This window comes from Xylaria bambusicola (assembly GCF_022495145.1).
Source record: "Xylaria bambusicola strain CBS 139988 unplaced genomic scaffold F5B22scaffold_23, whole genome shotgun sequence".
NCBI classification, from domain to species: domain Eukaryota; kingdom Fungi; phylum Ascomycota; class Sordariomycetes; order Xylariales; family Xylariaceae; genus Xylaria; species Xylaria bambusicola.
This window is the reverse complement of record NW_025953576.1, coordinates 288743-305321: the sequence shown is the minus strand read 5'-3', so window position 1 is coordinate 305321 and position 16579 is coordinate 288743. Positions and strand designations below refer to the sequence as shown.

At 49.4% G+C, this 16579-nt stretch overlaps 4 protein-coding genes across 4 annotated transcripts; 1 reads left to right on the top strand and 3 right to left on the bottom strand.

Annotated features, from left to right (window-relative positions):
* Window positions 1–1129: 1129 nt before the first annotated feature.
* On the bottom strand, window positions 1130–3266 carry F5B22DRAFT_636677 (WD40-repeat-containing domain protein; the record flags this gene model as incomplete). Its single annotated transcript, XM_047977320.1, has 4 exons — window positions 1130–2044; window positions 2102–2492; window positions 2576–2618; window positions 2684–3266. 4 exons carry the CDS (start codon window positions 3264–3266, stop codon window positions 1130–1132), a joined length of 1932 nt encoding a protein of 643 aa, XP_047830428.1.
* Window positions 3267–4404: 1138 nt separating this feature from the next.
* F5B22DRAFT_636676 (uncharacterized protein) lies at window positions 4405–6238 on the top strand (the record flags this gene model as incomplete). The annotated part of the gene is made up of 2 exons (XM_047977319.1): window positions 4405–4450; window positions 5028–6238. 2 exons carry the CDS (start codon window positions 4405–4407, stop codon window positions 6236–6238), a joined length of 1257 nt encoding a protein of 418 aa, XP_047830427.1.
* Window positions 6239–6388: 150 nt separating this feature from the next.
* On the bottom strand, window positions 6389–8112 carry F5B22DRAFT_646999 (histidine acid phosphatase; the record flags this gene model as incomplete). Its single annotated transcript, XM_047978807.1, has 2 exons — window positions 6389–7642; window positions 7843–8112. The coding sequence occupies 2 exons, from the start codon at window positions 8110–8112 to the stop codon at window positions 6389–6391; spliced, it is 1524 nt and encodes a 507-aa protein (XP_047830426.1).
* A 604-nt stretch (window positions 8113–8716) lies between these two features.
* F5B22DRAFT_646998 (uncharacterized protein) lies at window positions 8717–10714 on the bottom strand (the record flags this gene model as incomplete). The annotated part of the gene is made up of 2 exons (XM_047978806.1): window positions 8717–10163; window positions 10317–10714. The coding sequence occupies 2 exons, from the start codon at window positions 10712–10714 to the stop codon at window positions 8717–8719; spliced, it is 1845 nt and encodes a 614-aa protein (XP_047830425.1).
* Between the last annotated feature and the right edge of the window lie 5865 nt (window positions 10715–16579).

Genomic DNA, 16579 nt, shown 5'->3' with positions numbered 1-16579 from the left:
TACTTATGTACATAGTACAAGATTGGTAATGGGCGGTAAGTCATGGAACCCATATGGTCCCTTACAGACAACAGAAGCACTATTAATACAGCAAGAGCCAACGCTAAGAGCTGCACTAAAGTAGGTACCTCCCGTGTACATGTGCGCCCTGCTTTACTTACTTAGGGGCCGAGGGGGGGCTTCGAGTGGCTGTACTAGATGGAAGTAGTGGAGAAGAAGGGAAGGGAAGAGAAGGGAGAAGCGGCGAAGCTTGTCCCGGTGACTGTGAGTCTAGTCTAGGTATGACTGACCAGAACTGACTTTTGACTTGCTGGGCTGAAGTAACGTGATCCAGCCAGGTGTCGATCAATGAATTACATCTACCTACTCTCCACTGGAGATAATGTGACCCCCGCCCCCGCCCCTCTAACCTAGTGCGCGCGTATACTTAGTAAGTAAGTAAGTGAGGACTTAGATGTACCGAGTACACCGAGGGAGACGGAGAGAGCCTCAACGGTGAATTGGAGATACCGGTAACCGTTGACGCTGATCGAGGCTTACACTATCTACAGTATGTTAATAGATACCGTCCATAATGAGAGCCACATTAAAAGATATCCATCGTTTCACAGCTCAAGGGACCTAAGAGCTAAAGACATCATCAGCTTAGAAGAGAAAATGCCTGCGATGTAATGGAGTTGGTCATTAGGTAATAATAGCGATAATTGAAGGCTTAATTAATCCCGGGCTTGTTTAAACATCATTCATGCGTACAACAGCTATACGATGCAGTCTCAAGTACACAATAAAGTTACTGTGTATTCCAGACTCACGGCTCAAATCCTGTAGGAAATGGGTACGATACCCATTATGAAAGTGCCATTCTACCACAGATCCCGAAGCGGACGCTCCAACGACGCAGCGTCACAACTGGACACAATATGTTGGCAAGCACGGATATCATGACAAACAACTACATGATATGGATAACAATCTTCACACGAGACACCAACCAGTAGTACTACCAACCAAACCATGCCTAGTCGGCCCAGCAGTCTATACACAGTCACCACCATCCAAAACCCGCACCCGCACCCGTAATCGTACGTACCGCACCGCACCGCAAGCAAGCAAGCAAGAGTCCATCAAATCAACGAATGACATCACCCTCCTTATCAATACCCTCTTCCATCTCCAGGATATCACTCCCAGCCAAGACGCCGCTCCCAAGCGCCGTCGCCTTCCTCCCCGCGAGCCAGACCTCGTGGAACTTCACGCTCTCGTCGCTGCTCGCCACCACCACGCACCCCTCCTCGGCCGTGCGGCTTCGGAGCCGCGCTTTGGTCCGGTACGTGTCCGAGGGCCCGCCGGGGTACGCGACGGCGTAGAGCGCGCGGTGCTCGCCTTCCCAGGGGACCGCCGCGACCTGCCGGCAGTCGGGCCAGCTGAAGACGGCGATGCGGTACGGGTGGTCGGGCTGCGCGTACCCGAACGTCGCCGCGATCTCGCGCCGCGTCTTGCTCCAGATGAGCGACGTCACTTGCGCCGCCACCGAGATGGTCGCCAGCGCCGCGCCCGACGTCGTGTGGTAGAAGTGGATGCACTTGTCGTTGGAACCCCCGCCCGTCGCGATGAGGCCCTCCCGCCAGGGGCAGAAGGCGATCGCCTTGACTGCTGCCGCGTGTCGCCAACGGTGCTTCTCTGACCCGGCGGGAAGATGGCGGACGAGATCTCGCCGCATGGTATAATAGTCTGGTCCTCCGCTGGTGCAGGGAGACACGCCGGCACTGCTGGGACCTGATGAAGAGGGTGACGCGGTTTGAGAGGTTCCGGTCTTGGTAGTGGGAATTGGGTCCTGGGTCGACGCTAACGGCAGCGTACTGGCTTTTTCAGGCTCTGCCTCCAGAATCTTGTCCGCCTGGAAGAAGCAGCACAGGTTGTCGTTCCCTCCCGTGGCAAAGTCAGCGCCCGTAGGTGACCAGGCGAGGCCGCATACCTGTTGTGAGTGGACTTTGATGCGGACCATGAGTGTCATTGCGCCCGGCCAGTTATCCCGAGTCACTTCCTATGCCTCGGGCCACTCGACAGAGTAATAGTAAACGTCGCCCATCTCGTCACCTACAAGGAGATCTTCTGTAGCTACCATACAATTCTGTTTACAAGCGCTGACTGACGGCCTCATGGTTGTAGTGGGGCGCCAGCAGAGACAAGCCACGGGTGCTGGCTGCTGTGCCTCGAAGCGGGGAAGCAAGCTGTCGTATAGAGACATCAGCGAGAGACAGCCATTCGATCGACCGAAGGCGAGTATCGACTTGCCGCCTTTATCAGAGGAGAATGCTATCGAGCTAAGCCAAGAGCCGTCTTTGACGCCGGCATTGAGAAGGGAGACGCCAGATGCTTCGGACCAACCATACAGGAGGTTGCCTAGGCCAACAGCCAGAGTGTTGCAAGACTTGGAATAATCCATGATGGAGCAGTAAAAGTCATCACGCAGACCGGGGGCATCTAAAACTCTAAGCGTGGTGAGCATTCATACATTTATTGCTGATCGATGGTGTCGTTTTTGATGATGTTGAATGGGTGGGGAGAAGCTTACTTGAAAGGAGCATTGGGTAAGACACGCTCTGGCTTCGAGACTTCTGTTCAATGTTAGACTTTTCATATGACATACCCTTTTTCTCTCGAATAGATGGACTGAACTAACTAGGTATCGAATGCGCATCGTTAGCCCATTCCGATCCCGTCCAGACGGTTTGAGCGGGCTGTAAGGACGTCCTGTTCTTCTTCTTCTTGTAGCGCGGAAAAGTTGAAAAGCCGTCAAAGTCGAGGATACGTCTAACACGGTCAATATCGAGCGCTACCGCGAGTCGACCCTCATGCCTCTCCTGCTCTTCCTCGGACTTGGGTCTCAGATTGGAGAATGAGGTGGTATATAGACGAGCATTGGTGCCTGAGCTCACGAGCCGGCCACGACCTCCGTCGACAGCGACGCCATTAGGAGCGGTGCCGCCAACTGACCACACCGCGCCGTGACTGACCTGGCGATCGAGCGGGTCCAGCCCCAAGACTGTGCCATGGCGACGCTCTACACAATCTGAGCGGGAGAGACGACGGGATGCGGTGGGCACTGGCCGCCTCGCTGTGGAGCAGAAGGCGTCAACACCGCCGTTCTCGGTACGTAACAGGCGTTCCGAGGGCGTCAGCTCGTGGGGCTGCTTGTTGGCTCGGAAGCGATCAGCTGCTACTACGTGGAAGGGTACGAAGCGGTCGGGGGAAAGGACAGGCATTTTCTGACAGATAAAACGAAAGAATGAGGCTAATTATCTATTTATTCATAATGCTCATGCTGGTCTGCCTGTCGTGCCTAGGGAGAGGAGAGAAGAAGAAGAAGAAGAAGAAGGGGGAGAAGAGGGATTTCGAGTATGAGATAAGTTGTGAGAACGGTAGCTCGCTTTATGCTATAGCTCCATGTCGAAACATAGAAGTCTCAACCGCGACGCTGTGCCTGCCTCCACTAAACTTGAAAACCATCCATTATTATTACCTTTAATAGATTAAACGATGATAAATATCCCAACGTCGACCATAAGTTTATGATGGGAACTGGTGCTTTCCTCGATGTGCATGGGCGAATACAGCCGCCTCTCCTTACTTATTCCATGATGAACCTTAATCTTGAGACCTACAAGGATGGTTCTCATGATACACGCCTACTTTATCGAGCGTTCCCTGCGGTTTTATTCTCGACGATGAGCGCATTCCTCAAGGATATCTCAAGTGCCATACAATGCTCACACATTTGAGTGGTAACACCTGATGTAGGTACTTCTGGCCGTTTTAGTAGCTATTTCATCCTTGTATGATCTTAGTAACGTTTATCCTCATAACCTAACTGACTGAGTTTTAATGTGTGGTGAACTCATAGGTCCACAGCAAAAAGACGTAATAAGATAAATTAATTCACATTAAAAAATTAACTATAACTAGTTAGTTATTTAAATTAAAAGCTGTGTACCCCATTATACCAGCTGGTGGGATGAATCACTGTAGGAATATAGTGAATACTATGGTGGGGTATTTCTGCCTTCGGGCATTTGGTCAATTTGAAACGATACAGAGAAGATGTAAGGAAAACCTCCTGTTCGAACCCGCATGCAACCACTAACAATATTACAGTAGCATGGCCCCTGCACTAAGGATGACACGCTTAATCAAAGAGATGCAACCAATTTTTTTTCTTTCTTTTTTTTCCCCTTCCCTCTTGTATTTTAGGTCTTGTTACATATGTACCGTATTCTATTAGGAAGCGTCTATCTACCTTTTTGGAGGTAGTACCAGTAGGCGACGGGGCCCCGCGTTCTCCAGATCCCAATGGTCGTATGTACTGGATAACTGTGTTGAAGTTGAGTATGTTATTCATTGTTCATGGACTCTCTTAGTTCATTGGGACTCTGTAGTACCGGTACCGGTAGTATGTTAAGAGGTGAAGACCAACCCAATCGGGAAGCTGTCACACAAAAAGTTGAAACGTCTTGGTTCTTCCCTCAAAACACTCGACTCGCCTACTAATGGATGCGGTATTGTCCAAGTCGAGGAACAACGAGAGCATATCATTGATAGCAAGGACATTATTTGAAGCTGATGTGTTTTGACTTCAAGCTGCGAGCAACGGGCCCACACTAGACCTCATACACCACCTGCAGGCTGCAGCGGTATCCATATCTGGGGAATAGGCACCGGTATATTCAGTGCCACGCTAAGTACCTATCTACATAAGTAGTAGTAGGTACATGCATACATACATGTATGTATATCATCACATTCATATTCGTCCATCTCCCCAGTGCTTACTTACATGCACCCCCCTTCCCTTCCCTTCCCTTTCCTTCCCTGCCTTGAGTTTCTGACAACTTAACGATGATGTGGAAGGACAATTTATTGTACAGCCGATATGGATAATGTATACATACTTTCCCTCTGCTCTTTCGCCCCTGTCCTTTCTATTTCCTCTGCATAGCATACATGCATACATGCACTTGGCTTACAAGCTATCCAGCACGGCATAGCCCGAGTCGCCCGTACCGCCCGTACCGACGAGCAGCGCAAGCAGGACCGAGACAAGATCCAGAAATACCGCCAGCTCGACGACGCCATCCGGGCCCAGGTTGAGCGCCAGTCCTACCACGACCCCGCGCTCTTCCAGCTCACCTCCAAGCTCCTGCGCCTCAACCCCGAGTACTACACGATATGGAACGTCCGTCGCCGCTGTCTAACGTCTTGCTTATTGTCCAGACCCTCGGCTGGATCATCGCCCTCGAAGGCGTCGCCGAGTACCTCTCAGAGCGCCACTACCAATCCCTCTTCCGCCACCTCCTCGTCCTCTTCCTCGGCTGCGATCCCGCCAAGCCCCGCCTCCCCGACAACTGGGAAGAGTGGTACTACGGCTGACGCGGATGTCCTACGGTCCGAACTCGCATTCACCGTCCCGCTGCTCCTCGAATTCCCCAAATGTTACTGGATCTGGAAGTATCGCAAGTGGATTCTCGAACAGGCCATCCTCCGCCTACCGAGGCCGGCCGCGAGCGGCGTCTGGGAAGCCGAGCTGGCTCTCGCGTCCAAGATGCTGGTCAAGGACCGTCGCAACTTCCACGCTTGGGGTTACCGGCGCTACCTCGTCGCGAGACTTGAAAGCGCCGACCTGCTCGGGCGGAGTCTGGTCGAGGATGAGTTCGCCTACACCACCAAGATGATCCAGGCTGACCTGTCCAACTTCTCGGCCTGGCATAATCGCAGTCGCCTGATGTTTCGACTCCTCGACGAACGCAGCGCCGACGACAAGGCTCGCAACACATTTCTCAACACCGAGCTAAACCTCGTTCAAGAAGCCCTCAACGTGGGACCCGAAGATCAGAGCTTATGGTACTATCACCGGAATCTCGTATCTCAGGTTACCCCGTTTGGAGGAACTCCCACCATCGTGCCCAACTTGACAGCGGAGCAGAAGATGTCTCATCTAGAACAGCAGATCGACTTTATTAAAGACTTGCTTGAGGATTTCGAAGACATTAAATGGCCGTATGAGGCCCTTCTCGAATATACATTGGCATTGCGCAAGCTTCAATCTAACGCCCAAAACGATGGGCAAGCGGATGATCCCAATCTCTATTTAAGTAAATTGAGAAAACTAGATGCTCTGCAGGCAGGTCGGTGGAATGATGCAGAGCGGGATATTAAAAAGCAGTTAGAAGAGAGCATATAGCAATGAGCAACGAGAATAATGATAATGACGACGTGGGGTGTTCATTGGATTACATTCTGCTCTTTTATCATTACTATTACTCGTGAATATTGTAGTAACTAGACCTCAATAACCAACTAATTAACCAACCCCCTTATAAATCCCAACACGTTAAGCACTCCCATTACACTTATCCACCACAAGACTAGCATTCTCACCAACTAGCCCATCAAAGTACGCCAACAACGTCTCAACCGGCAGCATATCCATGACCCCCAGACTCGGATTCGAAGACCGAAGGACCTGTCCACCAAACAACACCCGCACATAATATCCCGAACTCGAATCGTCCTTCCTCTCCTTCTCCTCCTCTCGCTCCATCAAATTTCTTCCTCGTCGTTCATAAAGCTCGAAAACAACCTCACTCCCCATCCCCGGCCACACCATGACCTCGATCTGCAGAATACTCAACACGCGACTAACAGACCCATCATGCGCCACATTGTGCCTATACAAAAGCGACTTTTCATCGTCATCATCATCACCAGAGGTAATAACAGCGCGTAAATTCGCCGCTAGCTCCGCGATCCATACCCCGTACGACGCGACGGACGCAGCCAGCGACGTCGGCGCATCGCGGTACATCCGCGAGTACTCCCATTGACCGAGACGGTACACTGTATCCGCGAGCGCTTGGTCGACGCACGAAGAAGTGTTTCCTTCTGTGGAGAGTTTACACGGCAACGGCTTCGCGTGGCACTGGCGCGCGGACAGATTATCAAAGTAATGATCGAAACTAACATGGAAACCAGCATCTGTCGGCGGCACGCCGGAGATATCATCTAGAACAGCGTAGACATCCCTCGCGGCGTCGAGATGGGTCTGCCACGCCGCATCGGACTTGATGGTGTTGAACAGTTTGCTGCCCGTGGCACAGGGGTACTGTGGTTCGAGACTGTCGATGCCCGCGGCAGCGATGCGCAGCGGGATAGGATTCGTCGTGCGCCATGTCCCCCCGATCAGCATGCCCGCGACCTGGCTCGTGATGACGTTGTTCGTGACGCGGTAGGTCACTTTGTCACGCCAGGCGTCAGCGTCGTCCGAGCGAGCGGGCAGGAAACCCAGGAGTTCGTGGTACACGCCGTATAGGTCCTCGCCGTGCACGTACGAGTCCTCGAGGCCGGGGCTCGTGATCTGCGGGAACTGGCATGTGCCGATCCATCCCGAGGGGATAAATGGGTTCACGGGAGAAGTGAAGCCTTTCCAGAAGCCCGGCGCGGGACGCTTGGTGTTTTTGACATCGGTGTTGTTGCTGGGAAAGGGCGCGCCGTAGTAGTAGAGCCCTTGGTCGTCGCAGTCCCAGTGGTACGATTCCACGGGGAATGCATTGCTAGCGTAGGGCGTTCGTTTGTGGTGTCTTTGGATCTGATGGAACCATTAGCTCCTGTTATATTACAGCAATATCTTCCGTGTAATTCGCCTTGTCATATCAAGCAATGCACTCTCGCTCCTTAATTTGTACAAGATAGCCAAGAGACCAACGACGCTCGATGCAGTGAAGACAATAGCATGAAAAGGGCTAGAAAGAGTAGTCAAGACAAAAGAAGAAGCGATCAGTAACTCACCACCTCAACATATCTCAATTCATATTCCTTCGCAGCCCTCTTATACTCGGCCCTACGCACATGGGGCATATTGCACCAATTATACGTCCCATACTGTTCATCGGGGGTATGCGACGAGTTGAAAATAAAACCGTAAACACCGCTCCCGTGCAGTGCCATGGCGAGGTCATTCACGGAGGTATTCCGTGGAGGATGCCAATTTAGATCCACCACCACCGCGCCCGCACCCGCCGTCAACGTCGACAATGTCAACCACGAATTCCAGCCCATGGCGAATTCTTTAAAAACGACAAGATAAGCGATTAACGCCAGCGCGGGGGCAAGTGCAATCGTCAATAATCCGATCGTATGTGTAGCACGCTTGGGCCCGCACTGTTTGGACCGTCGGACCATACTCTTGCTTAAAAGGCAGGAGGGAAATTTGTCATTAGATGAAGATATATATTTTCTCAATGCGTATAACTTTGCACGAACAGCCCATCTATACATGTGTTGATAGGTGTGCACTTAATATGATGTGAGGGTTAGCTAGGTGTACCAGGTACCAAGTGTTGTTCTGGGGAGCCTTCACGTTGGCTGAGGAAGCGAGCCGACTGGTTGGCATTTACATGCATGCAACGTCTGCCGTACTCCCAAAGTGAATAAATCATCTACATTTTCCCTCGGACACTGTCGCATACTCTTAGTGGATATGTAAAAAGTATTTCAATTCATTGTCACACTTTTATCTTTTCCAGTCCTATCATTTAGATGCAGTATTTCGGCATGCCAAGTAGCTAACAACGATTATGTAGCAAGAAGTAGTGGTATCTGAAGACGCAAAGCGCCTAACCATGCACACTTATCTCCATATCCAGTCATTGGCATTTTGACTTCAAGACGGCGTGTCACGGGCGACAATAGCTGTGTCGTCACGCTCTGGCTCGCCTTTGACTCCTCCTTCCATTTCCTCCGCATCCTTGGAGACTATTGCAAACACAGGATCTGTAACAAATTTGCATCCACAGAGATCGGCAACCGCTTGGGGAATTTCGCCCTTGGCAAGACTGGCAACGGACGCATCGTACTTCTCCTGCAAGAGCGTCTTCCATGCATCGCAGATTGAAGAACACTGCTGAATTTCTTCGTACAAAAACTTAGCCTTGCGCGCAATCGACACATTTCTATGGGCCAATACAACGTGGCGGAAAGCTTCAAGCAGGTATTCGAAATCTATAATTCGTCCGTGGAAGTCGTTGTCGAAACCGCGGCAGAACGGACACTGATATGCAGGAGACACAGGGTTTAAGTAGTTTGCAACCCACATACCTCGAACAGGATATGGCATATTCCGCTTCCTTCCATACCAGAATATAGAACTCAGCATACCATTAAAGGATACCTCGGTCCACGTTGGAAGCTTCTGAAGAATACTTTGCATTTCTTCTGATGTGTACATCGGGGGAATTTGTAACAGCGTGTCCACATCGCCAAAGAAGCCGGCTTCCACCTTGCTAACAAATATATGACCATACGATTTGTGGAAAGGAAACGCAAGTCCGGCATCTTCGTCATTTACCAATTTACCAAGCTGATGCTCGCTAATTGGAGTGTATAGCCCCTTCCCCGTGACGGCGCTCGGCACAGGCCCAAAGGAGACACGATGGAGTGCTGCGAATTCAATGGCAACAGAATGTAAGATGTTGGCGGCTGAGTGTTGAGGAAGGCATGCAGGCCAACAACCAGAAGATTTGCACTCTAGCGGAGAACGAGCGGTTTCAGCAAGACCTTTTGAGTCTGCTCGACACTTGTTACGGCTCGCCATACAATCTATTGGTTCGAGACACATGTGCTTCAGGTTAATGCAACTTCGCTGGCCACATAGATTGATGAGATGGCTGTGGTGATGCGCCCAGCCCATGAAGTCTCGCCAGTTTCGAATTGTCATGAGTTCAGCTAGGCGAATATGGCACGCATGTTTTTCGCAGCCAATTGTTGTACTGGCCGACAGATACTTGGTATCAGATGGCTGGTTGCCATGGGAATCCAACGTGGACTTCAAGAGAAAGGCCAGCCTCGAAACAGCAATAGACCAAGGCATGTCCGGCAGCGCTAAACATATCCCAGTCAAGCAGCTATCACCAATACTATCCATTTCTTCACAGAAGAGCTCGAAGGGACGAGCATACTGGTGACGGAGCTTATCGAGGTGGTCGTATTGGCACTCGTTAGTAGCGAGTGCACACGCTCCTGGTGACGAATCGACCTCAGGCGGGTCGGCATTCATTGTTGTTGATTTCTTGGCAATAAGAGACTGTTTAGATGGATGTATTTGGGGTTCACTATAATTAAGAAGGAGGTTAGCAGTGCATCCACGACTATACTATTTCATGGATATACACTACTATCGTTGTAGTTATAACCACTGAGATAAATGCCTAGTACTATATGATTCCAAAATCGCAAATCATTGTAATGGGCCTCGGTGGACGTACCTTCCATCTGTCATTTGGTTTTTGGTGGGCTGGGGAAAGGCAACGGCTTGTCGGACGAGGCCTTTCTGCTGGGGTTGAGCCTTATGGAAGTTGATTTCCATAGGCGCAAGTTTTTTCTGCAAGCTGGTGAGTTCCGCAGTCTTGAACCTCCAGTCAGATAGAAGGATCTCCATGGCCTCTGGCGGATAATTGGGATCGCTTCGGGCATTGGCCAAGAGGGTCTCGGCCATGACCAAATTTGCACAGGCTTTTCTGACTTCCTCTCTCAGCTGATACATCTTCTTGAAGGGCATTCCATCTCGGATGGGGTGGTTAGCTTCCAGTGAGAGGGGTGCAGGGTGAGTGATGCCTAGGAGGGCTGATCCGGCAGGTGGTGGCACGTCTGGAGGAGACGACATGACTCCTGATAATTGGGCTTGGAATGGTAATAGATGAAGTACTTGGAGGTGAGGTTGACCTGTCCAGTGGTGGTGTTATTGCCGGTGATGTAGTGGTATTGGAGTAGAAAGACGAAGAAAAGGTGACTTGGTAGAGGAGGCAGAGATGGGAGTATCGAGATTGTATGGCAGAGGCAGGCACCGAGAGAACTAGCTGTAGAGATACATCACGACATGTATGGCAAAGGCACCTGCCAGCTCAACAAGTGACATGTGCCTGCCCTCACCGTACCCATACCCATTTCACTTAGGGAAGGAGGTGTCGGGTAATAAAACTGTAGGAAGGCGCGTGTTGCTATGATATATCCACGATTGTAAATATACCTAAGGTACATATGTACCTAGACATACTCTAAGCTACATACCTAGTACTATTAGAACCAACACTACAAGTGTATGTTCACCTACCGTGATATTAAGATATATATATGTCCATATCTCTTACATCACAGGAAGATATTTGCGATATCTGGCTCCCTTATATGCTGGCTCAAAGATAAGTAGACCATGTCCTTTATGTAAGTACCTACTGCTGGCTTGTGTGTTTTCAGTAAGCTGAGGCGGTGATGTTGCATATTTCGATTCCATATCGCTGAGGATAGATGCCCTCCCTGCATTAGCGCCTATGGGTACATAGTAAGGGCAAGCTGTTAGAAATTACATGATGAATATCTATCTGCCTAGATATAGCATATATAAGGAAATAGATTAGTAAAAGATATATCGGTATCTTATAATAGTTTGCCCATTACGAAGACGCTGGGTTTTATTAGTATGCTCCTGGTATCGTTGCATGTTTCATACCCCTCGATTGTACTGGATATATATCTTGTTCATTACGAATAAATAGTTAGCTGCTTAGTTGAATTTACCTACCTATCATTCTTCAGTATTCTGTTTGATTGATTGATGAAATCAAACAGAGAACCAATGTATAAGTCTCATCTTCGGCACACATCAGTTTTGATAGTGTGAAAATCCAGGCTCGCCACCGCTATACCTCTCGAGCACGAAACAATAACGACTCTGGTACAAGCTGGGGTGACTATAGTAGCTCAGGAATCTAAAATTGTGGTAGTTCAATTTCGCGCGTCTTCTCCAATCCAAAGAATTCGGTTCAGAGTGCTAGTCTAGCATCCATCAACTGCGTGGCCTTCGAACCTTGTCTAAATCTCCTATATTAAGCAGTGTTGGATACACAAGATAATTGCCTACACCACCGAGGCCCTCCAATCCACTTACTGTTAATGCAGACAACTTTCATAATCGCCTCACGCTGTACGCTTTCCAGAGGTCTCATGGGTCCTCTTGTGACTAGGGCAGCAAAGACGAAAACATGTGTCCGAAAAGGAGGCGAACGGGCCACTGCCTCTATCCGCGAAGTTGTCGCCTATGGACTTTTATGACCACCACTTAGCACTGGCCAAGGGCTCCTAGTGCAAATTCGAATAAAAAGGTGGGAGGGAGGTATATATTTAAACGTACACATAGCTAATAATAGAAACGCTCTAGCTATGCTTCTCGTCCATGAGGCACGGTGTCATGATATTAATATTGCTAGTGTTGTTTATGGTGGCGATGTTGGCTGCAGTTTTCTTAATTCATGGACTACTCTAACTTTTGGCACCGCCGGCAACATTCACGCATGTTGATAAATATTAGTATTCAAGCCGTAACGGCAGCTCCTAATTTAACAGCTATTTGTACTGCACCATCAGTATTATGTGAGATCTACGATATATTTGCTGTAGTCGCACTTGCAGCAATTCTCTCTTACGCCATAAATCTACAAGCCCTTCTTTAACTCCCACTTTCTATTAATGCATTCACCAGTCTGCTGCCCGGTATTTCCATGGTGTGTTGAGTTATGAAAAGACTAAGCTTGACCGAATTGCGCTTGATGGTAGTGATAGATAGATAATATAGGGGGACAAGCAAAGCACACTAAGCTACACTGAACGAATGTATAAGCCGTTCACAACATTAGTTAAGCCAAAGTCCTGTTCTCCTATCACTCCAAAACAAGTCCTAGAATAGTGTACTTTAGTCAACATATCTACACAGTTGCTAAGGTCAAAGGAGCCTCATGGTGAGATGTCCACTATATAACTGTTCTTGGCACCTCGTTTTCACATAAATGCCCAGGGTATATCGGTGGTACAAGTGGGAACAAATATGCCTTATAAGATATCTACGTAACTACTATAAACTTGTCGCGGTCCAGACATGGAAGTGTTGGAGAAATATACAGCGGTATATACTAACAATTGTGGGAATGCAAAATACACCCACTTAGCATGACTAAGAGTAGGCGTACTATAGATCGAATTAAAGAGTCAGCAGCACAATTATGTCAATGACTGTGTTCGCTAAAGCCTAGAAGACGAGTAAAGACAAATTGGCAAGCTTGTTAAGAGGAAAAAAGAAAAAAAAAAAAAGGTAACGATCCAATGCCGAGAAACCTACGTTAATCAAGTAAGGGGCCTGAGAGCGCAAAAAGTCGGTCAGCGATGCAGGTGACGATGGAGAGAGACAGGCGAAACGACGAGAATTGCTGTCCAATGAAATAAATGTATGGGGGACATAGTACCTGGAGAAGGATGGTTGATGGATTCAGCTTATATATACCTATATATATATATATATAAATACATAGTGTAGGTACTTAGTAGTAAGTAGGTAGTATACCTACCTTGGGGGTTCAAGGGTGGTAGTCCGTCGGTCGGCGGAGTTGGATCCAATAGGTAGTTGCGCAGGCTGTTTCATGATGGGTGATGCGGTTTTCCCCCATAGCCACCTACGCTGGTCATTCGTCATGATCCATCGTGGGAAGAGGAGGCGTGTGCGCTGGTGGTGGTGGTGTTGGCATCGCGAGTGGCAGGGGTTCGCATGCCAGCTTGTAGTGGTATACATCTAGATCCCTGCGTCGAGCTGCATGAAAGCAGATCCCCATTCGTCATGGGAAACAGTTCGTTTGGCTATGCTATGCTCCCATTGTGCTGTCCTTGCGATGGCTGCTTGACGACAGAAACCCGGCCACCGCTACCTTGGCGTGTACTACATACATACAGCAAGCAACTCAAGACATGCCGATCGTACTCGGGTGGTAGGTATTGAGATGTGGGCGTACTGCATCTGTTTCCTCTCCTCTTTTCCGCCAGTGTCTCATCTGGACTGAAAGACAAACGCTCGCATCTCGGTGAAGGAGGAGTCGGGCATTCGTTCAACACGTGTAGCATAGCATATCCCAATAGGTAACTAGCTTATTCACCCTGTCCATGCTTGTGTCTTACCTACTTGCAGTCGGGAATGGAGACGAAGTGGACGCAAATTCGGGCGGGCATCTGCATCGTTGTCTTCACATGAGTACAACCAATCTCAAGGGAAGATGACGGATACCAGGGTACCTAGGTACTATGCATGTCTGGGATGATCCATGTCTGTGGCGTTTATCTTACCGTTCCTGAAAATGGACCTTTTTTTTTTTTTTTTTTTCAATATTCTAAGCACAAATATGGCGGTGCCTAGCCTGATCGGTAACAATGATTTGGGTGTCGCACTCTGGAAATAACATGGCATCCTCGTCAAGCTGCAGACATGAAGTTCTCCCCCCCAGGTATTCCTTTCTTATGCCCCGAGGCGTATTGTATCTACAGTCCGTGGAAGGAGGGGTTCTGTGAGACGTCGTGATCTACGCCGTACCTGGGTATTTGACTTTGGCTCTTGCGCTGTCGTCTTACCGAGTATACGCGGCCTGTCCTCGGGCGCATCATGCTGCTCCTCGCTGTCGAGCTAGGTAGGCAGTGCACATGACAACGGCAATGCAGGTCGACTCGTCCGCAGCAACACTACATGTGGACTTTGTATGCAAAGCCCGCAGGGACGTGTGCTTGCGTCTGTCGTCCACCAGCTTTCTCGCAGACTCCTGTCATGAACGACACAATGCGGCCCGAAGTCGCGACATGCGGGCAGCCACCGAACTTGAGTAGTAGATGGAGGCGATTTGCAGTGGCGGTACCTAGTAGTGAGCGGCTTGGGCCGTGGATCTTGGGTTTTGGGCACCGATATGTGGTAGATCGAGACGAGACGCACAAGACACTGCACCAGGTACAGTAAGTAGGTAGGATGTGCCGTTGGGGGTTGCACCCGTATACAAACGAACGACGACAATGATCCAGACTCGGCCCCCCTCCCCAAAGCCCAAGAGAAGCCCGCCGCCACTCTTCTTCTGTGGGCATACCAGCCTACTTATATATATTTCCCATGGTGTCCTGCATAGAGATGAATGCGGTAGCCATGTATGGTACTTTGATGGATACACATCAACGTAGCATGGCAGAAGAAATGTGTTCGGGTAGATGTATAAATTCGGAAGTCCCTGTCGCGAATCCTACCCAAGCAAGCGGGTGTAGTAGGACTTGTATCACGCATGACGAGTCGGAAGGTACCTAAGTCTGAATACAAGGTAGGTAGGTAGACCAGTAGGTACTGGTAGTATAATACCGCACGCAGAGCTTGGGGATATGGGACCTCAGGAACTCAATATGGGCAAACACCTTGTTCACCTACCTACATAGTTGTTCTCGCGGCGCATTTCATGATGGCGCCATTGTTTGATGCTGGGTTGAGTGGCCGGTTGGCCTGACCCCAATTCGGCGAGGACGAGGAGGCGTTCATCCACGAATCCACGACGCACCGAGGGTGACAGCACAAGCTCAGTTCGAGACATAGACCGTGGCCTTATTCGATTGTGTGTTTCACCTGTCGAACCACGATAGCGACATGTTCCCGCAACAGGTCTGGGGATCCAAGACTGGCCCATCGGTTCGCGGTTGGGCACTGGAGTGAGGGATGATACCTACGCTCTTATCTTGTGAGGCCAATCAAGTAGTGTATCTACTAAGTATGTGGTGCTAAAAAGAGGTTTCCCTGAGTAGGTATCTATATCTCCCTCGGCATCTACCTCTCACTTTTTATACCTTTCTGTGTTCATATAGAATATCCAGTACTTGGTATTTGGACTCTTGCATGTCTCCAATTCACCCTTGACAGATATGCAGAAATGTTGAAATGGAAGAAAGGCGATCAGCCAGAGGTCAATTGTGAATTGGCAATTGACAGTTCCAATTATTTACCTGTTGAGGACATTAGCGCTGGCTAGCCGTGCACTACTTATGGGGTTTGGCGTGGAGAAACAGGGCAAAAGGCGACAGGCAGGCAGGAAGGAAAAGGTGCGGGCTTGGAGCCAGGGTCAAGAGCTAAGTGACAGGGGTAAGGGAGCAGTCTGGCCCAGGGAGCAGGGATCAGGGCGATTAGGGATTTGGAGAGACAGGGGTGGGCGACAGGGGTGATGAGGAACTGCAGGAAGCTGTGAAACTTGTGCTGCTGCGTGTTGTTGCTGCTGCTGCTACATTTCCAATACCTCCTTACAGAGGTAGGTAGGTACCTACATATACTTTACATTCAGTAGTACATTTACACTGCCGCTACCACCCTGTCGAGCCTGACTGGCGACATGCATACCCTAGGTACATATGTACTGCTACGGGTGCACTAAAGTATATACCCGGGTACCTATTCACACGCTGCTGTAAGTGGGTGAGTACTATGACCTACCTCCTACGTAACATGGACATACCAACTTACTCAGCTTAGTGCTCGCCTACTCATGCCTATGTAAGTAAGCAAGTACATACTTATATAGGTAGATAGGTACTTAGAAGTAGGTATCGATGCGAATAGACACCTGCTTACATAGTACCTACCTACCTACATACCTACAGTAGTAGATATATGTAGATTGATAGGCCATCTGAAGATAAAATT